Here is a 27,330-nt window from a genome sequence, read left to right as displayed (position 1 = left end):
GGGATCAGGTGCTCTATGGTCTTGTTCGGCCTGCATAAGCAGGGTTTTAGTCTGAGTGAGGTGGTGTGTTTTAAATAGAAGAGCAACATGGAACCTATTGGAATGTTTTAATCAGGTGGGTAATAAGTCTTAAGTTTATGTTTTAAAGGGATCACCCTGACTGCAATGCGGAAAAGAGACTATTGGAAAACAAAACTTGGAGCAGGGACACAAATTTAAGAGGCAGTTGTAATAGTCCAGGTGAAACTCAGTGAGTACTTAGAATAGGTTGTGAGATGTAGTTTGATTTTGGAAATAATTCAGAGGTAGAACCTATACGAATTGAAGATGGCTTAGATATGCTGGAGTGCTGTGATTCATGGGGTTGCAAAGAGTCAGGCACGACTGAGCAACTGAACTGAACTGAACTAGATATGAACTATGAGAAGGAGGAAAGAATTAAAAATGAATTCAAGATTTTCAGGTCTAATCATCTGAGCTAATAGTTTTGCCAATTTCTGAGGCAAAAAGGAACACTCTAGCATTTTTCCCAGCAGGAAGGAAGAATACACTGAAGGTGTATATAGAGAAGTGGGAGCCTTGAAGTAGAGAAATAGGAATGGAGAGAAATAGATGACTCAGAATGTCCCTCGATTAGTAACATACCCTTTCTCATGTCAGTACTATAACTCTTCTTCAGGATTCAGTCCATCTAGACTCATCTCTTTATCCATCCATCCATCCATCCTCCCATCTATTCATTCATTTAGTATTCAATTATATAGTTAAAAATTATTAAACTCCTACTGGATTCTCAGTACTAGATTTAGTATGAAGGGATACAAAGATGAATAAGGCAGTCTGCGTTTATGAATCTCATTAATGAGTATGCAGACAGGAAAATAATTATTATAAAGTGTGTTATTATGGAAACATGAACAAAGCATAAGCTTTGTAGAAACAAGTTTTGTAAGGGAGCATGTGTATGGAGAGGAGGAGAAATGCCAGACTTTTCAAAGAAAGTGGAATATGTCAGTTTGAAATTTAAGAGGTTCTAGCTTCTTGTTGGAGAAGGCAATGGCAGCCCACTCCAGTGCTCTTGCCTGGAAAATCCCATGGATGGAGGAGTCTGGTAGGCTGCAGTCCATGGGGCCGCTAAGAGTCAGACACAACTGAGCGACTTCACTTTCATTTTTGACTTTGATGCATTGGAGAAGGAAATGGCAACCCACTCCAGTGTTCTTGCCTGGAGAATCCCAGGGACGGCGGGCCTGGTGGGCTGCCGTCTATGGGGTCGCACAGAGTCGGACATGACTGAAGTGACTTAGCAGCAGCAGCAGCAGCAGCTTCTTGTTAGAAGTGAATTAGCATAGTGTCTACCAGAGGGGACAAAGATTGTGGTGTATCTTGGATATTGAGAATAGTCTAGGTAAGTGGTAGAATCACTTGGAGTTGGAGGGGTTGGGGTGTTGTAAAATAGTTTCTGATGTAATAGGTTTGGACTGGGGTCTTTTACATTCTAAGATAGTCCTGTTGTAGCTGGTCCAGGGATCACCCTTTGATCAAGAAAAGACTAAATGGGCAAGTGGATTATACAGTTGAGAAAAAAAGTAATAGTATTTTAATTTTGCCATTTTTTTGTATCCTTAATTTTTTTCAAATGCTTTTAGTAGTACTTTTCAGTTTATGATTTTAGGGGACTTCCCAGGTAATTCAGTGTAGAGACTCCACCTGCCAGTGCAGGAGATGCAGGAGATGCAGGAGATGTGGGTTCAGTTCCTGGATTGGGAAGACCTGCTGGAGGAGGAAATGGTAACCCACTCCAGTATTCTTGCCTGGAAAATCCCATGGACAGAGGTGGCTGGTGGACTACAGTCCTTGGGGTCGTGAAGAGTTGACTGGCGACTAAGCATGCACACATTTACACAGTAGTAAATAGCAACGTAAATTCTGAAATCTAAGTCCCTTATCTATGTTACTTTGAACAATTTATTTAACTTTTCTAAGTCTCACTTTTATCATTTGAAGAATGACATTTTAATAGTACCTACCTCATAGCAGTTTTATGAAGACTATAGGAGGTGATGCATGATGGATATTTAGAGCAGTTCCATGTTACATCTTTTAAAAACACTTTTTACTTTAGCAAATTTGAGGGTATTTTTTCTGTATTGGTGGTGATTTATTCTCTTTTTCCTGATCTCACTTATAATCTGAATTATTGGTGAGCCAACTCTCAGTCTTTGCCAGAGAAAAGGACAAAGCTAATTGGTTCATATGGGATTGAAACCTGTGACCTTTGATTTCTTAGCACCCTGCTCTTAAAACTAGCTGAATATGGAATGACTGTCTATTCTCATCTCAGAGTGATTGTTTATCTTTTCCATGCAGAAGTACTGTTTCTTGCCTTGGAGGAATATATTGCAGTAGAGGATAAAGAAGAAACCTAAGCCTTAAAATTACTCTATTTATCTGTGAATGAGATATACACCATGTGGCTAACAGCATAGGATTGTGAATTTTAACCAGAGGCTTGTTAATTTTTATTTCTTTTCACAGATACTCTGTTCCTTCTTTTCCTAGGTGATAGAGAATTGTCTTTTTGTATGTTGTTTTACCTTATGTTCTCACTTTCTTTTCAAAAAAACTTATTACTAAATATTTGAAATCTACCAATGAATAAAGGTAATATCTGTGTACCCACCAGTAACTATCACCAACAGCCTTGATGGTACCTATACGCTACTCTCTGATCCCATCTAACTTCTTTTCTTGGACTTGTGTGATTAATCCCTGACTGTTGAAACTATGTTTTGTTAAATAATATAAATGTTTATAAATCATATATTATTTCTGCAGCTTTTATTTAAATTTTTAGGCATATCATAGTCTAGGTGTATCATGCTTTTCAACTAGATTTTTTCTTTGAATTTTATTTTTTTAACGTAACTCACTATTCTTGAGTGTAGCAATAATTTTTTTTTTCTTTTTTGTGCAACACTCTGTTGTATGAATAAACTACAGTTTATTTATCCACACTTTTTGTCAATGAACGTTAAAAAATTTTTTTAACTATAGGAATGTTTACACACTGGTGCTATGAACTTTGTAGTATATATCTCCTGACACACATATGCAAAACTTTCTCTAGGATGTACTGCTAAGGGTGAAGTCACCAATCATGAAGTGTAAATATTCAACAAGAGAATTCCAAATTATTTGCCAGAATAGCTGTCTTAAGTTACAGATTTCTTGCTTGTATTTCTTTGATTTCTAATGAGCAAGAGCTTCCTATATTTACATTATGTGATATACTTGTTTGTGTTCTTTGCCATTTTTTCTATTAGAATATTTATCTCTTTTTTGAAATTCTTTATTTTGGATACTAATCTTTTGTTAGTTATTATATGCTTCTGTATTACATAAAACCAAATCTCTGAGGCTTAGCATTTTTTGTTTCTTATTTATATTTAAGAGTTCAGTGCGAGTATTACTTGGATTTTCAGTTTCCAAGCAGTGATTTAGTCTCCTTTTGTCTTTTCAATCCACTAGCTTTTAAATTGTCTCCCAAAGTTGTCTGGAAATTAGCTCTACTCCAGCCAGCAAGAAGGGGGAAAGGTTCAAAGAATCACATTTAGGAAGTTTTTATGTATAAGACTTAGAAGTGGTACATATCATTTCTTTTGGCATGTCTTATATGGCCACATGTTATCTAACTGCAAAAAAGATTTGGAAATGTATGCCCTGAAATATTGGGAGATATGTGTCCATTTCCAAAAGAGGAAATAAGCTTGGAGATCAACCAACAATCTCAGCTATCAGTTATAATTGTTGCAAATATCTTGTTTATAACTTTTCACTTCTGTGGTATCTTTTGAATAATGAAGTTATTCATTTTAATATCATTGAATTTCTCAGTAGTTTCAACTTTGGTGCTTATTGTATCTTTTAAAATAAATCCTATATTATCTTCAACTCATGAAGATAGTTTTCTGTATTTTCATCTAAAAGTCTTATAGCTTTGACTTTTACATATGAGTCTTTATCTGGTATTGATTTTTTGCTTGTTGTGAAGAAGATAATGCAATATAATTTTTTAAAAATCTGGATGTCTGTTTCAGTAATATGCATTGTGCTGATAGTCACTCCATTTCTCAGTGATATATAGTGCAGTCTCTGACAATTATCATTGCATGTGTATATGGGTTCATATTTAAGTTGGATCAGCAGTTAGAACTGTACATGAAAAAACTGACTGGTTCAAAATTGAGAAAGGAGTATGACAAGGCTATATATTGGTACTCTGCTTATTTAACTTATATGCAGAGTATATTACGTGAAATGCCAGGCTGGATGTATCACAAGCTGGAATCAAGATTGCTGGGAGAAAGATCAACAACCTCAGATATGCAGATGATACCACTCTAATGGTAGAAAATGAAGAGGAACTAAAGAGCCTCTTTATGGGGGCAAAAGAGAAAAGTGAAAAAGCTGGCTCAAAACTCTACATTCAAAAACCTAAAATCATAGCATCCAGTCCCATCACTTCCTGGGAAATAGAAGGGGAAGAGTGGAAGCAATGACAAAATTTATTTTCTTGGGCTCCAGAATCTCTGTGGAAGGTGATTGCAGCCCTGAAGTTAAATCTTGCTTGCTCCGTGGAAGGAAAGCTATGACAAACCTAGACAATGTATTAAAAAGCAGAGACATCACTTTGTTGGCAAGGGCCATATGGTCAGAGCTGTGGACTTTTCTAGTAGTTATGTATGGATGTGAGAGTTGGACTATAAAGAAAGTTGAGCACCGAAGAATTGATGCTGTCAAATTGTGGTGCTAGAAGACTCTTGAGAGTCCCTTGAACAGTAAGGAGATCACACGAATCAGTCCTGAAGGAAATCAGTCCTGAATATTCTTTGGAAGGACTGATACTGAAGCTGAAGCCCCAATACTTTGGCAACCTGATGCAAAGAGCCAACTCATTGGAAGAGACTCTGATGCTGGGAAAGATTGAAGGCAAAAGGAGAAAGGGTGTGACAGAAGGTGAGATGTTTAGATAGTATAACCAACTCAATGGACTTGAATTGCAGCAAACTCCAGGAGACAGTGAAGGACAGGGGAGCCGGATGTGCTGCAGTCCTCAGGGTCATAGAGAGTTGTACACAGCTTAGCAACTGAACAACAAATTTACATTGGGTGATTTTTTTTTTTTAAATCTCTGAAAGAACAACATTGTATTTATTATTGTAGCTTTATATACTGTGCTGGGTCTTTATTGCTCTAGTTGTGGTGAGCAGGGGCTACTCCTCCTTGTAGTGTGATGCCTTCTCATCGTGATGGCATCTCATGTTGTGGGGCACAGGCTCTAGGCATGTAGGCTTCAGTGGTTGTGGCATGTGGGCTCAGTAGCTTTGACTCATGGGCTCCAGAGTGCAGACTCCATAGTTGTGGAGCAGGGGCTCAGTTGATCTGCAACATGTGGGATCTTCCCGGACCAGAGATCACACTTGTGTCCCCTGCATTGGCAGGTGGATTCTTAACCACTGGACGACCTAGAAAGTCCCATTAAGGTCTTACATCTCTTTATTCAGTTCAGTTCAGTTGCTCAGTCGTGTCCAACTCTTTGTGACCCCATGAATCACAGCACGCCAAGCCTCCCTGTCCATCACCAACTCCCAGAGTTCACTCAGACTCACGTGCATCGAGTCGGTGATGCTATCCAGCCATCTCATCCTCTGTCGTCCCCTTCTCCTCCTGCCCCCAATCCCTCCCAGCATCAGAGTCTTCCAATGAGTCAACTCTTCTCGTGAGGTGGCCAAAGTACTAGAGTTTCAGCTTTAGCATCATTCCTTTCAAAGAACACCCAGGGTTGATCTCCTTTAGAATGGACTGGTTGGATCTGCTTGCAGTCCAAGGGACTCTCAAGAGTCTTCTCCAACACCGCAGTTCAAAAGCATCAATTCTTCGGCGCTCAGCCTTCTTCACAGTCCGACTCTCACATCCATACATGACCACTGGAAAAACCATAGCCTTGACTAGATGGACCTTTGTTGGCAAAGGAATGTCTCTGCTTTTGAATATGCTATCTATGTTGGTCATAACTTTCCTTCCAAGGAGTAAGCGTCTTTTAATTTCATGTCTGCAGTCACCATCTGCAGTGATTTTGGAGCCCCCAAAAATAAAGTCTAACACTGTTTCCACTGTTTCCTCATCTATTTCCCATGGAGTGATGGGACAGTGATGCCATGATCTTCGTTTTCTGAATGTTGAGCTTTAAGCCAACTTTTTCACTCTCCTCTTTCACTTTCATCAAGAGGCTTTTTAGTTCCTCTTCACTTTCTTCCATAAGTGTGGTGTCATCTGCATGTCTGAGGTTATTGTTATTTCTCCCGGCAATCTTGATTCCAGCTTGTGCTTCTTCCAGCGCAGCGTTTCTCATGATGTACTCTGCATATAAGTTAAATAAGCAGGGTGACAATACACAGCCTTGACGTACCCCTTTTCCTATATTAGATATATAATATTTAAGGTATTTTATTAAATTCTAAGTAGCTTACATTTTTTTTGCTGTTTTAGCTACTTGCATTTTTATTAGGTTTTCTGTTTCTGTATATAGCAATGCAGTTGATTTTCTTTAACTTATTTCTAGCTACCCTGATAATCTCTTAATAATTCTAAAATTTTTCTAGATCCTCTGAGCTTTCTGTGGAGATAGTCTGTAATGATGGCAGTTTGTGTTTTCCTTGAAATTCCTAATTTGTTATATTGACATTTATTTATATATTTTATATATTTATTTATACATTTTATATATATTTGGTACATTTATTTATTTATACATTTTACCATACAAAATTTCAATATAAGTAAAGTGGTTTGAGTGGGTGTCCTTATCTTGTTTCTAATTTTAAAGGGAATATTTTGCCATGGGCTATGAAGTTAGCTGTAAGTTTCTTATGGATACCCTTTTATCAGATAAAAGAATCTGATAAACTAATATTATAAATGGTGATAAATTGTATTGAATATGTTATCTTTTGATATCTGGGACATTTCTAACCTTTTATATATTGCTTTATTTGTCTTATTAATACTTGTTTTTTGAATCTCTATTTATGGCTGAAATCGATCTATTATATAACTTTTGTACTATCTTTATCTGGTTTTGGTAATAAGATAAACTTCATCAATGAGTTATTGAATTAAAAAAAAGAATTGGAAAATTGGGCTATTACCATGACAAAATTACAGAGAATATAGTACAGAAATTCAGCCTGATGGAGAATATGAAAGAGGTGAGTGGATGTAGAAGAGAGAGTGAGAGTCTAATTGTAAAAGATTAGATAGAAAATAGAGGGGTTGCAATAAACTCTTCAGCTCTATTTGGTTTGTTTTGTTTTTTTCCCAAATCTACCTGGTCATTTTGACTTTAACTCTACAACCTTCTTACTGCTTCACTTTTTTGGTTTTTAATTTTTTCTTTTTCGAAATAGTTCATCACTAGCATGAGAATGGACTTCCCTGGTGGCTCAGTCAGTAAAGAATCCACCTGCAGTATGCAAGACCTGGGTTTGATCCCTGGGTCAGGAAGATACCCTGGAGGAGGGCATGGCAACCCACACCAGTATTCTTGCCTGAGCAGTCTCATGGACAGAGGAGCTTGGAGGGCTACAGACCATGGGGCCACAAAGAGTCAGACACGATTGAGCAATTGAGCACAACACAAACATTTGAAAACATTTTTATGTTTGCCTAATAGTTTAATGTAGGAATGAATGTGCCATTTTTTAACCTAAATATTTCCCTCCTCTGGGCCATTTAACTTATTTCAATATATTTTTTTCTATTTCCACTGATTTTATACTATGACGACCATTTTCATTCATCTATCTATATATATTCTTATCACTTGTTTCTGTAGGATAAATTATTTTTTGTTGTTGTTGCTTCATACTTTATTATTATTTTTACAATATTGTATGGGTTTTGCCATACATTGACATGAATCTGCCATGGGTGTACATGTGTTCCCCATCCTGAACCCCCCTCCCATCTCCCTCCCCATCCCATCCCTCTGGGTCATCCCAGTGCACCAGCCCCGAGCACCCTGTATCATGCATCAAACCTGGACTGGCGATTCATTTCATATATGATATTATACATGTTTCAGTGCCATTCTCCCACATCATCCCACCCTCGCCCTCTCCCACAGAGTCCAAAAGACTGTTCTATACATCTGTGTCTCTTTTGTTGTCTTGCATACAGGGTTATCATTACCATCTTTCTAAATTCCATATATATGCGTTAGTATAACTGTATTGGAAAATCCATATGTCAAAGATAATGAACCTCAGGATTGTGAATATATACCATGCATGCTAAGTTACATTGCAGAAAGATTATGCCAAATTTTCTTTTCAGTGTATGAGAATGCTCGCTTCTAGTAACCTTGCAAGCTTTATTATAATCTGAAAACAGCTTTGGTGATTCATTCTTTTCTTTTTCATCTCTGGAAACTAGTGAGGTTTTTCACTTTCAGTCTTTGTTTGGTTTTATTGTGAATGTTCTATCAGTTTGTGTATTTATTTATTTTTTTAAAGTATATACATATTATATATATTTATATACATATAATTTATATAATATAACCTCTTTGATACTTAGGAAATAAACTCAGTGTAATATTTATCACAGATATTTTCACAGTTTATTGTTTGTCTAGTTCATTAACTATTTCTAGACCTTCTAGACTTAGTTCCAAGATAATTATTGAAACCTTTTTCTGAACCTTTTATCTTAAGATTGAGATGTATACCTTTTTTGGTGCATTAGCAGGTATTAAACTTCATTGTTTTCCTTGTCTGTCTCCCCTCTGAACTGTGAGCTCCTTGAAGACAAGAAAAGTTGGTGTCTTATGCTCTTATCCTTACTGTCTTTGCCAGTAATTGATATTTTGACTTTGAGAAATGCTTTTTAAATGAACACATGAAAGAGTGTATATCCTGGTTCCATAACCATTTAGCCTGTCCCACAGTGTATTCTTTGACACAGCAAGTCCAATAAGTAGGTGGAAAATGAGAGCATCAGTTTTTCAAGGAGTCATCTAGTTATGATGTTAAATAGTTGTCTTTTCTTTAATAGTGCTCAATTGATTTTGTACAGTTTTGCAACAAAGCAAAGGAGAAAAAAATAACAGTATTTGTTAGCTCTTATTTCTTGCCAACCAGGGAGTATAGTGTTGGTAGTGGCTATTTGGCCACAACTAAACTGTTTTAATTTCTCACTTGGCAGGGAGGAGATCAGATTGTAGTGATTTAGACTCAGAATGCTATTAAGCCTTGTCATACTATAGTTAGGAAATATTATGCCAGAGTTCATAAATGATTTGCTTTTGCTTGCTTTTTATAATTTTTACTCTAAGTATTGTTATACTTTCTTTTCATTTTCAACATAGAGGAATCTAAGTCTTATGTTTTCCCTAGGTATCTTGCTACTATAGCACCAAAACAATTTTTTAAATTATTTAGGACAAGGTATCATATATAAAGTACTTTTGAGTTATGCTTATAACCATTTTATTTCACATGCAACTAATTTTTAATTTGTATGTGTAAACTCATTTTGAAAAGCTGATTTACTTTACAGCATTACTTTAAGTAAAAACTGTTTTGTATTTATTGCTTGATTTAATTATACTCAACTATTTAATCCATTTGTAGGCACAAATCCTTAGGTAGGCACAGAGTATAAGGGGAATGATCTCTTAACATTTTAATATTTAATCAGTCTTCAGGAGAAAACAATAATGAAATTGTATTATGACATGATTTTTAGTTTTATAAATGAAGAACACTTTTATTTGAAATAAAAATTTAAAGTCTTTGTCTTTTGTGTGTTAACTATAAACTTTTTTCCTACAGCTATTTGTGTATTTATTATTTGAACTCATTCTAATCATGCAACTCCACTTCTTGCATAAAAAATAAACTACTTCTAAAAAAGGCTTCCAATAGATATTCTGATATTTTAAGCCTGCTTTAAGTTCCAAGCAGAATGAAACAGCCCAAGATATTAAAATCTAGAAATTTAGCATGTATAATAGAAACCGCATCTCAACTTTAACTACTCTATAGTGGCACTTCTCTTGCCGCTATAATAAAACTTAAGAATGTTTTAGTGATTTTTTTCCTACTATTATTCAAAATTACATTACCCTTACTGAAATGTGAATGGCTTTTAGTGGATTAATTAAACTGTAGCTGGTTTGCCATCTGGGTGCAGCTTGTTTAGCTGCCTTTCCATGGGAAGATTTCTCATGGAAGAAAGACTATTTTTTTGTTGTTGTTAGAATACAGCCGCTAGGATTCACTTTCTAAAAAGGAAATAATTTATCTTGCATGATATTTGTGATGAAATTAAGTTTGTAAAATAAACTGTTTTGGCCTTTCCTTTTAAAGGTTATTTAATAGTACAACACAAGCTTTTAATGTTCTTTATAAATTTGTAAAAAATATATTTTGTGTCTTGATAGCCTGTACTATTAAAAAGATCCTAGGTTTAAGCTAGATATGAAAAAAACAGAAGAGAGGGAATTAACTAAATCTGATTTTTATGGCTCAAGTGGTTTCATTAAATTAAAGTGCTCTGTGTTGTTCATTAATGAACTTGTGCCATATGCTTTAACTGTTCTGGTCAATAGCTGATAAAGAAAGGCTTTTGGGTTTGCTTTTCCTTTTTTTATATATAAAGCTGGATAAAAATATCCATGTGATGGGCTTTTATCAAAGGAGTTACTTTGAATTCAGTAACTACTACTGAGGCAATATGGCTCGCAATTTGCGACCCAAAGGTAGTCGTACATTATTGGAATACAGCCTACTGCGCTTCACATTACACAGATGTGAAGGCCTGATTATAGCTGCTTCATAATTAACAGTGATCCGATTTGTTTTGTGGCATAAATGGTGCATGTGTAGAACATTAGCCATGGCACTCTCATTCAAATTCAACTCAAGGGCTCAGCGGCAGGCGGGTCACGAGCTTCAGGGAGTAGAAGCACAAGCTCCTCCATATGTTCTTGCTGCATCTTACTATGGCTATGAGTGCAAGATAAGTTCCCCAAAGAACCTAATCGTGTTCTGTAATTACAGCGCGGCTTTCTGCTGGCTAGAAATGAGGGAGAAGCTAAAACACTCCCTCATCAGATAATTTGTAAATTACTTTACATGGCGGATGCCTAACTCAGTTGGTTTTCAACTGCTGAAATTATAAATAATTGTAACAGATGTGGCAATATGGCTGGCCTCCAATAAATGAGGCCCTTGATAATTTGGCCAACCCTTTGACAGGCCAATTTAATAAAATGTGAACAAAATCTTCTTGCTAATAATTTATCATCCTTTTTCCCAGTAGAATAAATTTAATTACCCTAGCAGTTAACAAGGTCACACCCAGATGCCAAACTCGGCTACAGTTTTGATAATGCAATCAGGAATTGAGAGGTGATGACAGCGTTGTTGTTTTTTTCATTACCTGGCTTCACATAAACACAGGTGGCGTAGCTTTCTTGTCAGTTTTTAATAATTACAGGCTATTATGGAATGCATAGTTAGCAGATTGAAAACCACACTTTAGTGAATTTGTTTGAGTATGATTGAGGTTTTAATGTATAGAGATGATAATGCATAACAAGCGTAGTCCCTTGCTTATACCATTAGGGAACAAATTTTGATTTTTTTTACTGGTGACATAAGTGTTAAATGTTTAGAAAACGTAGAGTATGAATTATAATAGGCTATGAATTACACATTTGATTCCTTGAATCTAGAGATTCATTTTAAATGGACACCATTAACAGATATACTTTAAATATTCAGAATTCTGTTAGACTATGAGGTTTATAACATGTTTTGGAAAAACCTGATAGTGTTTAATTTTGCTTTTTAAGATAAAAAAAAATCTATAGAAAAATCACTTAGTCTTTTTATCCTAATTTTTAGTAAGTCCAGGATTGGTTACTGTTGCTATTAGAATTTGTAGTCAGTGTGTATACCACACAGTTAATACCCTACACACTCTTCTGTGACATGTAAATATCACTAGTTTTTGTCACTGCAGTCTGATATTTATATGTTATAGAAGAAATAATTAGCTTTTGGTTGCTCAATTTTATAACAAAGATAATATCTAGTGGATGAGACTATAAGCCAGTTAACCATCCATTTATAACCCATTCAGCTTTACATGATGTGGGGAAGTAAAGTTGGGACATTAAAGTTTTCCCTTTTATTTTGCTGTTCCCTAATTGGCTATACTACACAAGTGTTAGATACTGAAGGAAAGTTTAATTTGACTTCTGTAGTACAAAATTTTTCTGTATTTTATTATTAGGTTGGTGCTTTTGAAAGGAAATGGTGAAATTTTAAAGTTTACCTAAATGTAAATAATTTTAATTTCTCTAAATGTAATCTGTGTATATTTGGGTTGAAAGTGAGTGGATGGAAGAAATGAAATTATTTCTACTTTTTAAAGGTGAGTGCTAGCTGACTGTTGATACTGGACATTCATTACTCCATTTCATAGTCTTTCTAGAAGGGATATGTAAGTTTAAGTAGGTACACCTAACTCCATTTGTGAACTTTTGTGAAAAGACTAATTTATGATATCATGTTGATTTAAAAGTTTTCTTTTTTTATTATTTTAAACTTTATGATTATTATTGAAGCCATCTGTTTTCAGGTTATGGATGATTCAGCTAATGATGTTTTTTAAATTGGCAATGGATATATTTCTGAATTTCTGAAGTCAATTTTAAACAAAATGTCAAGTTTTTGTACAGATTCAGGATTTCATGAGAAGAAAGTTATATACACACAGTTTTAAAATACTTTTTTCAAGAGAATTTGAGTTGCCTTTCAGAGAACTGTCGTTCAAGTTGTCAGTTTCTCTGATACACATATATATTCTGATACATATATATATATATATTCATAGGGGTTATATATTTTATATATACACATATTACACACATGTGTTTATACTTAATTTCCAGTGAATTATTATTATTTCTTTTTGTTGAAGTATCATGTCCTTTTCAAATATTTTTGTTTTGCAATAGACTATACTATATGTTGACAGGTTTGGAATTCATAAATTATGTAAATAAGTGAGACAATGTTTGGGAAATGCTTACCTAAAACTAGGCACTCAGTGCTTTTCATTAAATGCTAGTTATTATTATTTTAATAAAGTAGTAAAGCAAATTAGTACATTAAATAAAAATAGGACAAAACAAATTAACTTATAATTTTTCATATCTGTGTGAAATGTAAAAAAAAAATTTCTATTTATTAGGCAGTATTCACTCAGCCTCCACTTTAATAATGCCATACATTGTTGCTTGAATTTAAAGCATCTTGACTAGGTATTTAATTTATATAATATTTTAATAGTAATTGGCACAAGGCTTCACCTCCCTCTCCTATTCAAAATTTTTCTAGGAGTTTTTGATCAAAATTGCCTCTGTGAATCAATGTGAAAGAGAAGTTATGTATTAATAATGGTTAATTTAAAGAGATTAGTTCCATTTGGAGGCATTTGCATGCATACTCCACTGATCATCTCTTATCAGATTATCTATGGTCTAGCACCATACCATTATCTTTCAAGACTGTAAAAGGTGCACAAGGATTTTTGATGTTAGAGAAAAAAGTGTATAAAATACTAATAATTCTTAGCAATAGAAGTTAAATTTTCAAAGATTCAGGATTCTATCTATTAAGGGAAATAGATACAATGAACTTCCACAGACAGATGATTGATTGTCTTGATCTTGCTAAACCTCTAAAACAGCACTTAAAAAGGGTAAGAATAAGTAATGATACATGAGAATATCTATGTATATCTATCTATCTATCTATCTACATATCCTCATATATATTATACCTATAATAATTGTATGTAATTATTGAATTTAAAAAGCATGTTACATGAGTATAGTATGGAGGACAAGAGAGTAACTTTACAGTGGAATAACTTGACAAACACTAATTTGGTAGTGTAATCAGGTTATGTCATTAGTCAAATCATGTTGAAAGTGTGTACCCTTGATAAGGTATGATGCCTGTGTGATATTCTATCCCCAAATTCATAACCCCAGTCTAATCATGATAAAAACATAGACAAACTCCAATATAGGGCCATCCTATGATAAACTTGAATAGTGCTCTGTGAAACTGTGAGTGTCAGCAAAAATAAAAGTCTGAGAATCTGTCCCAGCCAAGAGTTGCTGACATGACAGGTGAAATGTATGTGGTATCCTTGAACAGAATAGGACATTAGGTGTAAAGTATGGAAATTTGAATAAACTAATGACTTCAGTCAAAATAATGTATGAAAATTGGTTCATTAATTTTAATAAATATATTCATTTTAGTTGTTAATAATAGGAGAAACTAGGTGGGTGGGAGCAGAATATTCTTTATTATCTGCTCAGTTTTTCTGTAAATATAAAGCTGTTCTAAAAAATTAGTAATAAAAAAGCAATTTAAAGTATATATTAAAACAGTTGTCCTTTTCTCTTTAAAGTATGGGAAGTGTATTCCAAATTTATCATTAGTGAATTCTGAGAGATCATGTTATGGAGAGACTTTCATTTATATTTCCCCTATCTTTACTGAAATTTTTACACTGAATTTTTTTTTTCCTTTTATTTGCAGAAAAAAATACATTTTTAAAACTATTTAGTGAAACGTTCCATGTTCAATGTTAAAAATGAAGGAATTTCATATATGTATGATGAAAATTCACCTTCATTCAGAAATAATGCTATAAATTTCAGGGTTTGGTGAAATCTATTTCTGTACAGTATTCTGTATTCCTCTATAACATGTACTTTCCTCACTCAGCATTTATCATGTATCTTTATCAACCTTCATTCAGCATGATTAGAACAAAGTTAAAAGCTTGGTACAATTTTGTGTTCTTTGATTCATGTTCAAAATTTCCACAGGAAACGTGTACCTGTTTATAGTCCCACCACCGTGCTTTCAAGCTACAACAGTCACAAACTGAGTTTGGCCAACCTTTTAAAATTAGATTTCTCTTAGAAATTTGAATTCTTCCATTCTTTTGAAAAATCAGTAAATCTGGCATTAGTGCACCACATTTCTCTATGAAAACAACTGGCTATTGCTAAATAATACTACCACAAATACCCTCCTTATTCCCTCAGAAATGAAAGTGACTGTGACTTGATATTTCATTTTACTTATTATTTTAAAAGTGGTCATATTATGATAGCCAGTTGAAATACTGCTTGTGCATGTATCCCTAGCAAAAGGGATAAAGGACAAGGGAGAGAGAAAAGACTACACTTGTGAAAACCTGGGAACATGCAAAGTAAAGTATATATCTGTATGTTCAACATGAATACAAAGTGTCCCCATTGAAGGAATTCTAAAGCTGTAATTAAAATCAAACTCATTTTACTTTTTTATTTACATTATGACTCGTACGTGAGCTTGAGTTAAGTACTGCTTGAATAGTATTTTTTAATTTTGAAGTTCTGTTACTGTTTTCTGAGGAATTTTAAAGGAATGCTGCCTAAATAAGAAATCTTTTATTATTATGGTAGATGTCCACTGGAGAAGGCCCTGGCACCCCACTCCAGTACTCTTGCCTGGAAAATCCCATGGATGGAGGAGCCTAGTAGGCTGCAGTCCATGGGGTCGCTAAGAGTCAGACACGACTGAGTGACTTCACTTTCACTTTTCACTTTCATGCATTGGAGAAGGAAATGGCAACCCACTCCAGTGTTCTTGCCTGGAGAATCCCAGGGATGGGGGAGCCTGGTGGGCTGCCATCTATGGGGTCGCACAGAGTCGGACACGACTGAAGTGACTTAGCAGTAGCAGCAATGTCCACTGTTGGACTTTTCCAATATCTTGATAAATATTGTAATTATTTCTGATTGCAGCTTCTAGACCAAACATTCATGTTGTTTTATGTTTTTATCTATTGTATTATAACCCACTAATGACTTAGAAAACTCATTTGTTAAAGAACACAGGATTGCTTATTGGATATAACAATAACTAAAGTACTGTTTTTCTTGTTTTTTTCTAAATTTTTGTTTGACTTTGAAAAATTTATTTTAAATGTCTTTGGGTAAATAATGGAATGTTAATATATTCTTTATAATTTTATTTAATAAAGCCAGAACTCCTGTTCTGCGGTTTAGGTAACCTTTGTAAATTGTTCAGATTGGCAGGACAATCAAAGGAAATATTTATAAGCATCATAAATTTGTTTACAAAAAAGAAAAGAATAAATAAAAGATGTACAATGGTTTAAAGGAAGAGAAAGAATAAGTCAAAAGTCTTTTAGAATTTGGGAAAAAGGTGCTTAAGCTATTTTAATTTGATGTTCAATGCAAGGTAATAGAGTATAAATTAATGTTATAAGTGTGGTAAACATAAAACATAAACAACATTCTGAGAAAAATATATAGTGTTGTGACAGAATAAAGATTGGGAAACATATCAGGTGACTTATGTCACTTATGTATGAGGAAAGTACAGTAGTATGTTATAATATAGCATAGTGTAATATAATAATATAGTATGCTGTACTATATCTGCTGCTGCTGCTGCTAAGTCGCTTCAGTCGTGTCCTACTCTGTGCGACCCCATAGACGGCAAGCCACCAGGCCCCGCCGTCCCTGGGATTCTCCAGGCAAGAACACTGGAGTGGGTTGCCATTTCCTTCTCCAATGCATGAAAGTGAAAAGTGAAAGTGAAGTTGCTCAGTCGTGTCCGACTCTGTGCGACCCCATGGACTGCAGCCTACCAGGCTCCTCCATCCATGGGATTTTCCAGGCAAGAGTACTGAAGTGGGGTGCCATTGCCTTCTCCCATACTGTATCTAGTATACTATATATATATCAATACTTTATATATCTATACTATATATATAATAGATTATAATAGTATACTAGATGATCCTTCTTTTTATAAAAAATATAGGTTAGAATTAGGAAAAATATGCCTATCCCCCCAAAAAAAGAAAAAAGTAATCAAACTTAGAAAAATATAATATTTCTCATTGTTAGTTTAGAAAAGTTAAGCATACATATTTTTCTTATAATCCTTAGAAATATCATTTAGGAAGGATGGGGCTATCCATATTTTAAATGAAACCTTTTTCAGGGCCATTGGATCTCTAATGATAATATTAAAATCATAAGTACTGACTTTTCTTTCCTGGAAACCAACAAATACTTTGTTTCACTCTGATCTAGTGTTGTTTTGTGTGTGTGTGTGTGAGCGCATGGTTAATTCGAAATAATGTGTGTGCATGGATTTTAATGGTCTCAAATATCTTTGGTTAAGATGGTGGTACAATTTTGTGGAATGTTAGTTTTCATGAACAGGTTTCCTACAAACTTAATTTTCCTGTGATTTCTGTTGCTAAAATGTGGTACTTACCATTAACAGTTTATCTGACATGGGAATGAGTTTCAAAGGAGAATAATATAAACTCTGTTGACTTTAAAAAGTCTCAGTTGAGTTGTTATTAATAAATTGTAATGCATTAAAAGCTAGTTAGGCCTATTGTGCTGCTGGTTCACTTTTCTGAGGCTTATATTCAGTGGTATTGCATTGAGTATTTACTGAGGAAATACATGTATAATCATTAATTTGAAATAATTTTATAGATAAGTTGTATATATAATGCATCCATGCTTTAAATTTTTTCTTCTAAAAATCTGCATGACAGACATATTTAAAAAATTTGTATACAGACTCTTGGTTATTTTATTGAAAAATGGCATTCTATAAGGATGATAGAAGCTTAGCTAATGCAGGTTTATAGTTTATTTTTGAAATGAAATATTCTTTCTTGGAATATTTAAATTTATATAATATAAAAACATATAAATATTTGTATGCATGTGTAAATAATGTAAGATACAAACATTTTTTAAAACAGGTTTCTCAACAGCCATCTTTATCAAGCTTAGAAACCTTAATGGTCTCACAGAAGTCTGAAATTGAGTATTTACAGGAGAAACTGAAAATAGCAAATGAAAAACTGTCAGAGAACAGATCTACCAACAAGGGTTCCTCAGAGAAGAGCATCTTGACAAGTACTGAAGGGAAACGTAAGGTAGGGACAGTCGTCATTTTGTGAAATTGTCAGGATGAGGCTAGCAAGGCAAGAAATGAAGTTAAAAAATGAACAGCATCATTTACTTCTCTGTTTGTATTTCTGAAAGCTTTTAAAAAATATCATGTATCAGATGTTTTATAAAATCATGATTGGGACTGGCAAGTTTTCCCTTTTTGAAGATTGAGTAATATCTTCCTAATTTAATTAACTAAATTTATTAGTAGTGATATGCCTCTTTGGCAGTAAATTAACATTCTTACATTAAAAAGTTTTGCTAAATATGCCTCATCTATCTAATCTATAGATAAATTAATCTAAGTAGAAATTTTAATGTGGTATTAGCCCTTAACTCAATTTTCTAATTTTCATCAGAAGAAAAATATATCTTAATGTTTCTATTTCATTTGAATGTGATATTTAAAATACTACCCATGTGGAATATAAATTATAAATTGAAATGTAATATTAATACGTGCAGTTACGTATTTTCGGAGTTAAAGGTATAACGGTGGAGAATAAGTAAATTTTTTGTACCATGATTTTTATTTATTAATGTCTCAGCTTTTCCTTTTCATAGTATTTATTGCATGTTCTTGTTATGCTGCAAAAGATTCTATGAACATTGACTAATATAAAAAGTCAAGAATGTCAGATTGTAAATATATTCTTTCTATATGAATTGAAATAAGCTTTTCCTAAAAGTAAGGAGTTTAAGAGGTGTATTTCTCACACTTTTATTTCATCAGTAGAAAATATTTTTTAAAGTAGAAAATCATGTTTTCAAGATAATTGTTTCTCATTCTTTTGAATTTTCCTATGAGTAAGACAAACTGTCTTAGTAAAAGAAGTATTTAAAATGAGACTCATGTTTATGCGGCATTCTTATTTACTACCTCTAAATTATTAGTAATTTTCAGAAGAATGAGCTTTATTATATATATTATCTATATATGGATATATTTAAACATAACTGCATATATGTTTCTTGCAATTTTGGAATAGTTTCACGCATTGAGCTTAATTTAAATGAAAAAAAAGTCCTAAAATTGAGATACATTATAGAATCTAATTTGATTTTGTGCTATATGGCTGAACTTTAAAAATGTACTGCTTTGATGTTTCATTGTTTTAAAAAAATCAGGAAAATTAGAGTGATATTTTGAACAGAGAATTTTCTTTCTTTTTCATAAGGACATGCAGTAAGTATGAGCAATATGTTGCCCAGCTTAATAGTTGCTTTCACATATTCCTTCTCCAGATTGGTATATGAAGCTGTACATAATATAAACACACATTCTCGTCTCTAGTTAGCCACATTATAGTTAATGACCATATGGTCATTATGGTGTAAGATCTACTGTCTGTTGTATTTATATTCCTCAAGCATATTGTTCCTTCGACTTCACAGTGTGTTAAACTATTTCAAAGGGAAAGAAACCCTTTCCCTCTTGTTTCAGGTTGTCCTATCAAGTGTAACCTTGGACCCTCGAAGAGCAATTAGACCAGCCTCCATCCCCTCCTTTGTAATGAGGCTTCTTGCATTTCTGAGTCCATAACCCTTTAGTCTTCCCTAATGGGACATCATTATTCTGAAAGAAACAATGTAAATGTAAATGAATATTCTCATTAACGAGTCACAGAGAAACCTTTAGCGGTAGCACTGTGGTAATTCCGCTTGTTATTTCTCTGGTATTCCATGCAGGATTTTTTTTTTTTTATAATTCATTATTAGTATTCAAAATTACTTGTTCTTTAATTTTGCATGTCTTTCATAATCCAGTGTTCCAACTAGCTCAACCATGTCCTTGTTTTATTCTCGAGGAACCACCTGTAAAACGTTCAAGGTCTTTGTCCCCAAAGAGCTCTTTTGCAGACTCGGAGGAACTTAAGAAGCTGAAGAAAGCTGAAAGAAGGATTGAAAACTTAGAGAAGGCACTACAACTAAAGGTGAACATTAAATGATTTCTTTAGTAATAACCTTGCATAGGTAAGAATATCCCAAAGTAAACATTCTTTTCACAAACGACTGGTTATCATTTAATTTTCCTGAATTTAATTACATGTATAAAAATGTATCATCAGTGCATCTAGCTCTTAGTATTTCTGAGGATCATAAAGTAATAAAAACAATTTTACTAGCTGAAAACTAAATATATATTCACTATTTTAAAATTACAGGGGATATTTTGACTCAATATAGGGAATAAGTTTCTTATAGTTTCTCAGAGACAAAAAAAAAAAAAAAAAAAAAAAAAGAACTATAGCAAATGGAAAGAGAATTTCCTATAAGAAATGTGAGTTAGCAACTATGGTGACCTAGCCCAGACTACTTAAAATTGTCCTTTGTAGAAAAATTACATAGTCAAAGTGATAAATAAATATGTTATTTTTTCCATTTCAACTGTATTTGTCTGAAAATATAAGACGTTCGAACTCATGTTCTACCAGTCTTTAAAAATCGTAAATCTTTATTGTTCTATCTTTAAGAGTTTGTACTTTCCAACTCATAATTTGTGAATTATTTTTCTCAGAAGAGGTTGTGTGTAGGGAACTGCTTCTATGTGACTATATTGAGGGCTTTAATTTTTCTGTGAATTTAATATGGCTAAAGTTGTCATTCTTCATTCACAACTACTGGAAAACCAACACTGTTTGAGATTTAGCCATTTAACTGAATCTCAAATAGTTTTATAATATTCTATGGAAAGGCCAATGTATACATGGTGAGAATTTATGTATTTAAAGCTTAGATTCTTTGTCATATAAATGATTCCTAGGAAAATGTTTTCACTTAACATTATTTGTACAATACAGCAAAATATAATTTAGAGGAATAGTTAATGATAAGCCACAACTAACAGTTTTTTTCTGCTTTTCCCAAAGAATTGTTTTATATTTATTTGGAGTTAAACTACTAGTTTGAAAACAAAGGAAAATTATCATCTATTGTTACTCTCCAAGATAAAATTGTTGCAGGAAGGGGACCCCTTCCAGGGCCTGAGAGTGGGCTCTTGTCTTACAGTGAGCAATGAATAGTCTGAGGAGTCACATGAGCTTAACAAAGAGACTTTACTGGGCAGAGGTGCCTGGGTGGAGAGCAGTAGGGTAAGGGAACCCAGAAGAACTGTTCTGCCAAGTGGCTCAAAGTCTTTGGTTTTATGGCGATGGGATTAGCTTCCTGGTTATCTTTGGCCAATCATTCTGACTCAGAGTCCTTCCTGGTGGTGTACACATTGGTCAGTCAAGATGGTACCAGCAAGAAGGATTCTGGGAGGTGGTTGGACATGTGTTATTTTCTTTTGACCTTTCCTGAACTCCTCTGGTTAGTGGTGGCTTGTTAGTTCCACGTTCCTCACCAGGACCTCCTGTCATAAAATAACTCAGGGAAATAGTTACTGTGATTCGAGGGTGGGCAGTTTCAGTCATTGTGGTTCCCCTAAAAAAGTGATCAGATGACATCAACTTGCTAGCATTTAGCCTACTTGAAATTTATACCCCTGCAGTTATTTGCTCATTCGTTTACTCATTTGTAATGTATTAGCTTATGCAGTTAGCTAAGCACTGTGCAGTCACTTTTATAACAAGTGAAAAATAATGATGCTGAGTGAGTAGTTAGAATCTAGTGTATTAGTCTAAATGTGTAGGTATTCACAGGATATTATGGGCATGTTTAAGATGCCATCATCCTTCTTTTGCATAATTCTTAAAATTCACATATGAAACCTTCTTCTATCGTCTGTTAATCTGATTCTCTAAAAAAATAGAAGCAATGATATATAATCCTTTAGTCTTCCCTAAATGAGATACCATTATTCTGAAATACATATATGTGTGTATGTGTGTGTGTATATATATATATAGATAGATAGATAGATAGAAGGATTGACTGATTTAGTCTAACAAGAATTGGCTTATATGATCACTTGATTATGGAGTCAGAGATCCAAGATCTGTAGATGTTAGGCTGGAAATTCAGGAGAGAGAATAGTATACTTCCAGTCTGAGTCCAAAGGCCTGAGAACCAGGAGAGCTGATGATGTAAGTTCCAGTCCCATTCTGAGTCTGAAAGCAGACCAGTATCCCAGGTAAAAGACAGTCAAGCAAAAAGAACAAATCCTTTCTTTCTCATTCTTTTATTCTGTTCAAGCCTTCAGTTGGTTGGATGAAGCCCATCAGTTTGGGGAGGGCAATCTGCTGTATTTAGTCTGTTGATTCAAAAGTTAATTTCATACAAACACACCCTCACAGATACACCCAGAAATAGTCATTAACTAAATACCTGGGCGATCAAGATAACATAAAAATATAACCATCACATATCCCATTTAATAGTAGAGGACCTCCACTTTGCCCCGAAAAGTCTGAGTCTTTTTGTTTTTGCCAGGAATGAGTAGAGCAGTTTCAGACATTTTTAGATCTATTTTCTTCCACTTCTTGAATTTTTTGTTTCACAGAGTCTCAGAAACATACTAATTTATCTCCTCGTTCTCTTTTTCTAACAACAGCTCTTTGGGATGAGGCCTCAAGTTTATTTTTAGAGTAAAATTATTTTTCATATAATTTCTTTTTCATTTATATTTTCTGCATCTTCTTTCATGTTAATTGATAATCTTGAATTTCTAATGTTTGTTTTCTTTCTCAAATTTGCAAAATAAGCAAAAAAATGTGAACAAATTTTGTTTCTTTGTATTTGTTTTCTTCCTCAAATTTGCAAAATAAGCAAAAAAATGTGAACAAATTTTGTTTCTTTGTATTTGTTTTCTTCCTCAAATTTGCAAAATAAGCAAAAAAAATGTGAACAAATTTTGTTTCTTTGTATTTTGTCATTTAGAGGAAAGGATTTCTCATTTTAATAGAACAAAATAGTTAAATGAAAAAGGCACTCTAAGGGCATTTAGCAAAATGTCCACCAGGCTCCTCTGTCCATGGAATTCTCCAGGCAAGAATACTGTAGTGAGTTGCCGTTCCCTTCTCCAGGGGATCTTCCTAACCGAGGGGTCGAACCTGGGTCTCCCACGTTGCAGGCGGATTCTTTACCACCTGAGCCACCAGGGAAGATCTTGGGTAAATAAAACATGTATAGTAAAGCAACTCTAAGACAAGTAGTTGGGAACAGGGCACTTTTTTATTTACAACCTGACTTTAGTGAGTATAACTCATATTTAGTGAAGACAGAAGACCTGTTTCTATTTCTCCAGTATTAGGCAATATTACTAATACTATATTTATTACTCATGTACATGTGAGTATAAGATAGGAATTGATGATGTGTTTGTGTTTGTTTCCTTAGGGCTACTGTGACAAACTACTATTAATATAAACTGGCTAGCTTAAAAGAACAGAAATGCATTGTGTCAAAGTTCTGGATGCTAGAAAAGTCCAAAATCAAGCTGTCAACAGGGTTATTAGTTCCTACTGAAGTCTGTGTGGGAAGAATCTATTCCATTCCTTTTCCTGATAGATGGCCTTCTCCTTATGTCTTCACATCACCTTCCCTCTATTAATGCCTCTCTCTCTGTCTAAATTTCTCCTTTTTATGAAGAAGACCAGTCGTATTGGATTAGGACCCACCCTATCTCATTTTGGAGCTTCCCTGGTGGTTCAGACTGTAAAGAGTTCCTCTGCAATGCAGGAGACCTGGATTCCATCCTTGAGGCAGGAAGATTCCCTGGAGAAGGAAATGGCAACCCACTCCAATATTCTTGCCTGGGAAATCCCATGTTCATAGGAGCTGGGCAGGCTACAGTCCATGGAGTCGCAAAGAGTCAGACACGACTGAGGAACTAACACTTTCACTTTCTCATTTTAACTTGCTTACCTCTATAAAGATTCTATCTCCAAACAAAATCACAAAATCACAATCACCTTTTGAGGTAGTAGGGGTTAGCACTCCAACATAACATCTTGGAGAGATTTATTTCAACCCATAACAGTGTCTTGCGGTTTTTAAAATACTTTGGGATCATGGAGCTCCTTGCGAAGAACGTTCCCCGCTAATACACATTGAATATTTAAATATGCTTTCCATGCTGGTATTCTTTTGAATCCTGTTCTGCAAGAAGCTAATGGAAACATGACAGACAAAATGTTCTTTGCTTAATTATATAAGCAGTGGATTAATATCTGTTTTTGTGATCCTTTAACATAACAATGTGCATTGTGAATCTATAGGAAGGTAGAGATATATTGTTTCCCAGATTTACTTTATACCAATTAATATTTCCTCAAGGACTGTTGTTCCATGGAAGTTACTCTTGGAAACACTAAAGAGAAAAGACATGCTCCATGGCATGGTAGGTAGCTTTAGGGTCCCAAGTTGATCACCGTGGTGGATTGAAGGGAGGAAGGGAAGGTCAAAGAAGTTTCACGAGCCTGTGTTACATATGTATATAAACTCTGATACATTGATATGCTATTTGTGCATATTATTTTAATACTGAATATTATATAACTATTAACACAGGGTCTTACTAAGCTGTCTTATGTGGCTAGTTTGTATCTGTTTTCAAGAGGGGCAACCAATGTTGTAATTGTAGAGACAATAGTAATAGAGATATAAGCCATTATTATAAAAATACTATCCATTTTCAAATCCTGACTTCGTGGGTATAGTGAATTATAAAATATAATTTGGAAAACAAAGCATCAGAGCTTTATGAAATTCTTAGTTAGTTAGTTCAGTCGCTCAGTCGTGTCCGACTCTTTGCGACCCCATAAATCACAGCACACCAGGCCTCCCTGTCCATCACCATCTCCCAGAGTTCACTCAGACTCACGTCCATCGAGTTGGTGATGCCATCCAGCCATCATCCTCTGTTGTCCCCTTCTCCTCCTGCCCCCAATCCCTCCCAGCATCAGAGTCTTTTCCAATGAGTCAACTCTTCGCATGAGGTGGCCAAAGTACTGGAGTTTCAGCTTTAGCATCATTCCTTCCAAGGAACACCCAGGGTTGATCTCCTTTAAATGGACTGGTTGGATCTCCTTGCAGTCCAAGGGACTCTCAAGAGTCTTCTCCAACACCACAGTTCAAAAGCATCAATTCTTCTGCGCTCAGCTTTCTTCCCAGTCCAACTCTCACATCCATACATGACCACTGGAAAAACCATAGCCTTGACTAGACGGACCTTTGTTGGCAAAGTAATGTCTCTGCTTTTCAATATGCTATCTAGGTTGGTCATAACTTTCCTTCCAAGGAGTAAGCATCTTTTAATTTCATGTCTGCAGTCACCATCTGCAGTGATTTTGGAGCCCCCCAAAATAAAGTCTAACACTGTTTCCACTGTTTCCCCATCTATTTCCCATGAAGTGATGGGACCAGATGCCGTGATCTTCGTTTTCTGAATGTTGAGCTTTAAGCCAACTTTTTCACTCTCCTCTTTCACTTTCATCAAGAGGCTTTTTAGTTCCTCTTCACTTTCTGCCATAAGGATGGTGTCATCTGCATATCTGAGGTTACTGATATTTCTCCTGGCAATCCTGATTCCAGCTTGTGCTTCATCGAGCCCAGCGTTTCTCATGATGTACTCTGCATACAAGTTAAATAAGCAGGGTGACAATATACAGCCTTGACATATTCCTTTTCCTATTTGGAACCAGCCTGTTGTTCCATGTCCAGTTCTAACTGTTACTTCCTGACCTGCATATAGGTTTCTCAAGAGGCAGGTCAGGTATTCCCATCTCTTGAAGAATTTCCCACAGTTTATTGTGATCCACACAGTCAAAGGCTTTAGCATAGTCAATAAAGCAGAAATAAATGTTTTTCTGGAACTCTCTTGCTTTTTCAAAATTCTTACTGTCCTTAAATTACCATGAATCTGTGCTTTACTGACTTTCATACATTTGGCAGTTTTATTCTTTTAGGACTTTTCTATGCCATTTAATAACATCAGTATGTCCTTTGAGTACAGTTTATATCTTTTATTTTTCAATGCTCTGATATTCATGAAGTTTATACATTCTACTGAAATTATACATCATGGTTTCCTTGGTATTTTATAAAAGTTTTTTTTTTAACTTAAAAAACCTTGCTATCATACTCCCAAGATTGAGCCACTGTTTTATTAATAGTGTTCATGCTCTTATTGCCGTATACTGTCAAGAAGCCTTTGAACAAACTAGATGATTCGATCAAGAATCATTTCTGTTCTTACCAACTCAAAAGTAGAATTATAAACATCATTAAAGAAACTAAATTAATACATCTTTGCTATTTTCTAGTGTTTTAGCCATTACGACTTGTTTGTACACAGAAGTTAGAGCCTCTAGTTTAGCTAGTTTAATTGCTAAATATATAAGAAGGTATTCTGTAAATATTTTATTGAATGACCTAATAAGTGGACCTAATTCAGCGACAGTCCATGGGGAACTTTGGGATGTGTCCTCAAAGGAAAATGTAGTAATTAGTGATATTAAATGTATTTTTCAGTTTTTACAGTTGCTTTTATTCTAAGATCTTTGAGGATATTTCCCAAATGATGTACTTTTGTTTAGAGTTAGGCTATCATAAGGCTGATGGAACTTAAAGAATCATATTTCAAGCTACAGTAAACTTGAATTTGTTAGAATAAGAAAAATATTAATTTGATTATTCTTTTTAAATATTTCTTTTGAGATATCCAACTTTTGACTGATAATTTCAGCCAGCATCTGCTCTTGCAGTTAAATTGGTAAAGTCATTTTTCTTTGAGCTATATATATATACTCTATCTTATATTTACATTTTTATAAAATTTTACTGTCTGTTTCTGAAGTAGGCTAAAGGAATGATAGTCTCTAGGACCAATTTAACCCATGTATTATAATTTGATAACAGTTTTCTCAAAGCAGAAAAATCTAATATAATTATTATTTTAAATTGTCTATCAAATCAATTTACCAAATAATATTTAGTTTGATTTTGTTTTAATAGTTTGGATTTTAAGACTTTTATAAGAATTATGTTTTTTAAAATTTTATAAGAATAAAAGAATTATATAAATTTTTAAGAATTATAAGAAATATAAACATTCTAGTGGTAGGTATAATTATGACTCATGTAAAATTAAAGGAGAAAGCTTATCAATAAAACTGTTTTCCATAATTACTGCTTAATTGAAGGAATCACTTATTTCAGTTACTGTAAGAAAACCTAAACTATTTACTGATAGTGGGTATATTATGGTAAAGTTTTAGGAATCAGAAGTG

The 27,330-nt window shown here is 34.2% G+C and overlaps 1 protein-coding gene across 3 annotated transcripts in view; it reads left to right on the top strand.

Moving 5' to 3' along the window:
* The window catches only part of CNTLN (centlein), a 341,713-nt gene that overhangs the window by 167,963 nt on the left and 146,420 nt on the right, over positions 1-27,330 (top strand). For all 3 annotated transcript variants that reach the window (XM_055577973.1, XM_055577972.1, XM_055577974.1), the window contains 2 exons: positions 17,968-18,144; positions 19,969-20,094. In XM_055577973.1, coding sequence (XP_055433948.1) covers positions 17,968-18,144; positions 19,969-20,094 — 303 coding nt within the window. The remainder of the gene's footprint in view (positions 1-17,967; positions 18,145-19,968; positions 20,095-27,330) is intronic.

The sequence above is a fragment of the Bubalus kerabau genome, chromosome 4, assembly GCF_029407905.1.
Source record: "Bubalus kerabau isolate K-KA32 ecotype Philippines breed swamp buffalo chromosome 4, PCC_UOA_SB_1v2, whole genome shotgun sequence".
Lineage (NCBI taxonomy): Eukaryota > Metazoa > Chordata > Mammalia > Artiodactyla > Bovidae > Bubalus > Bubalus kerabau.
This window is presented reverse-complemented; position numbering and strand designations above follow the sequence as displayed.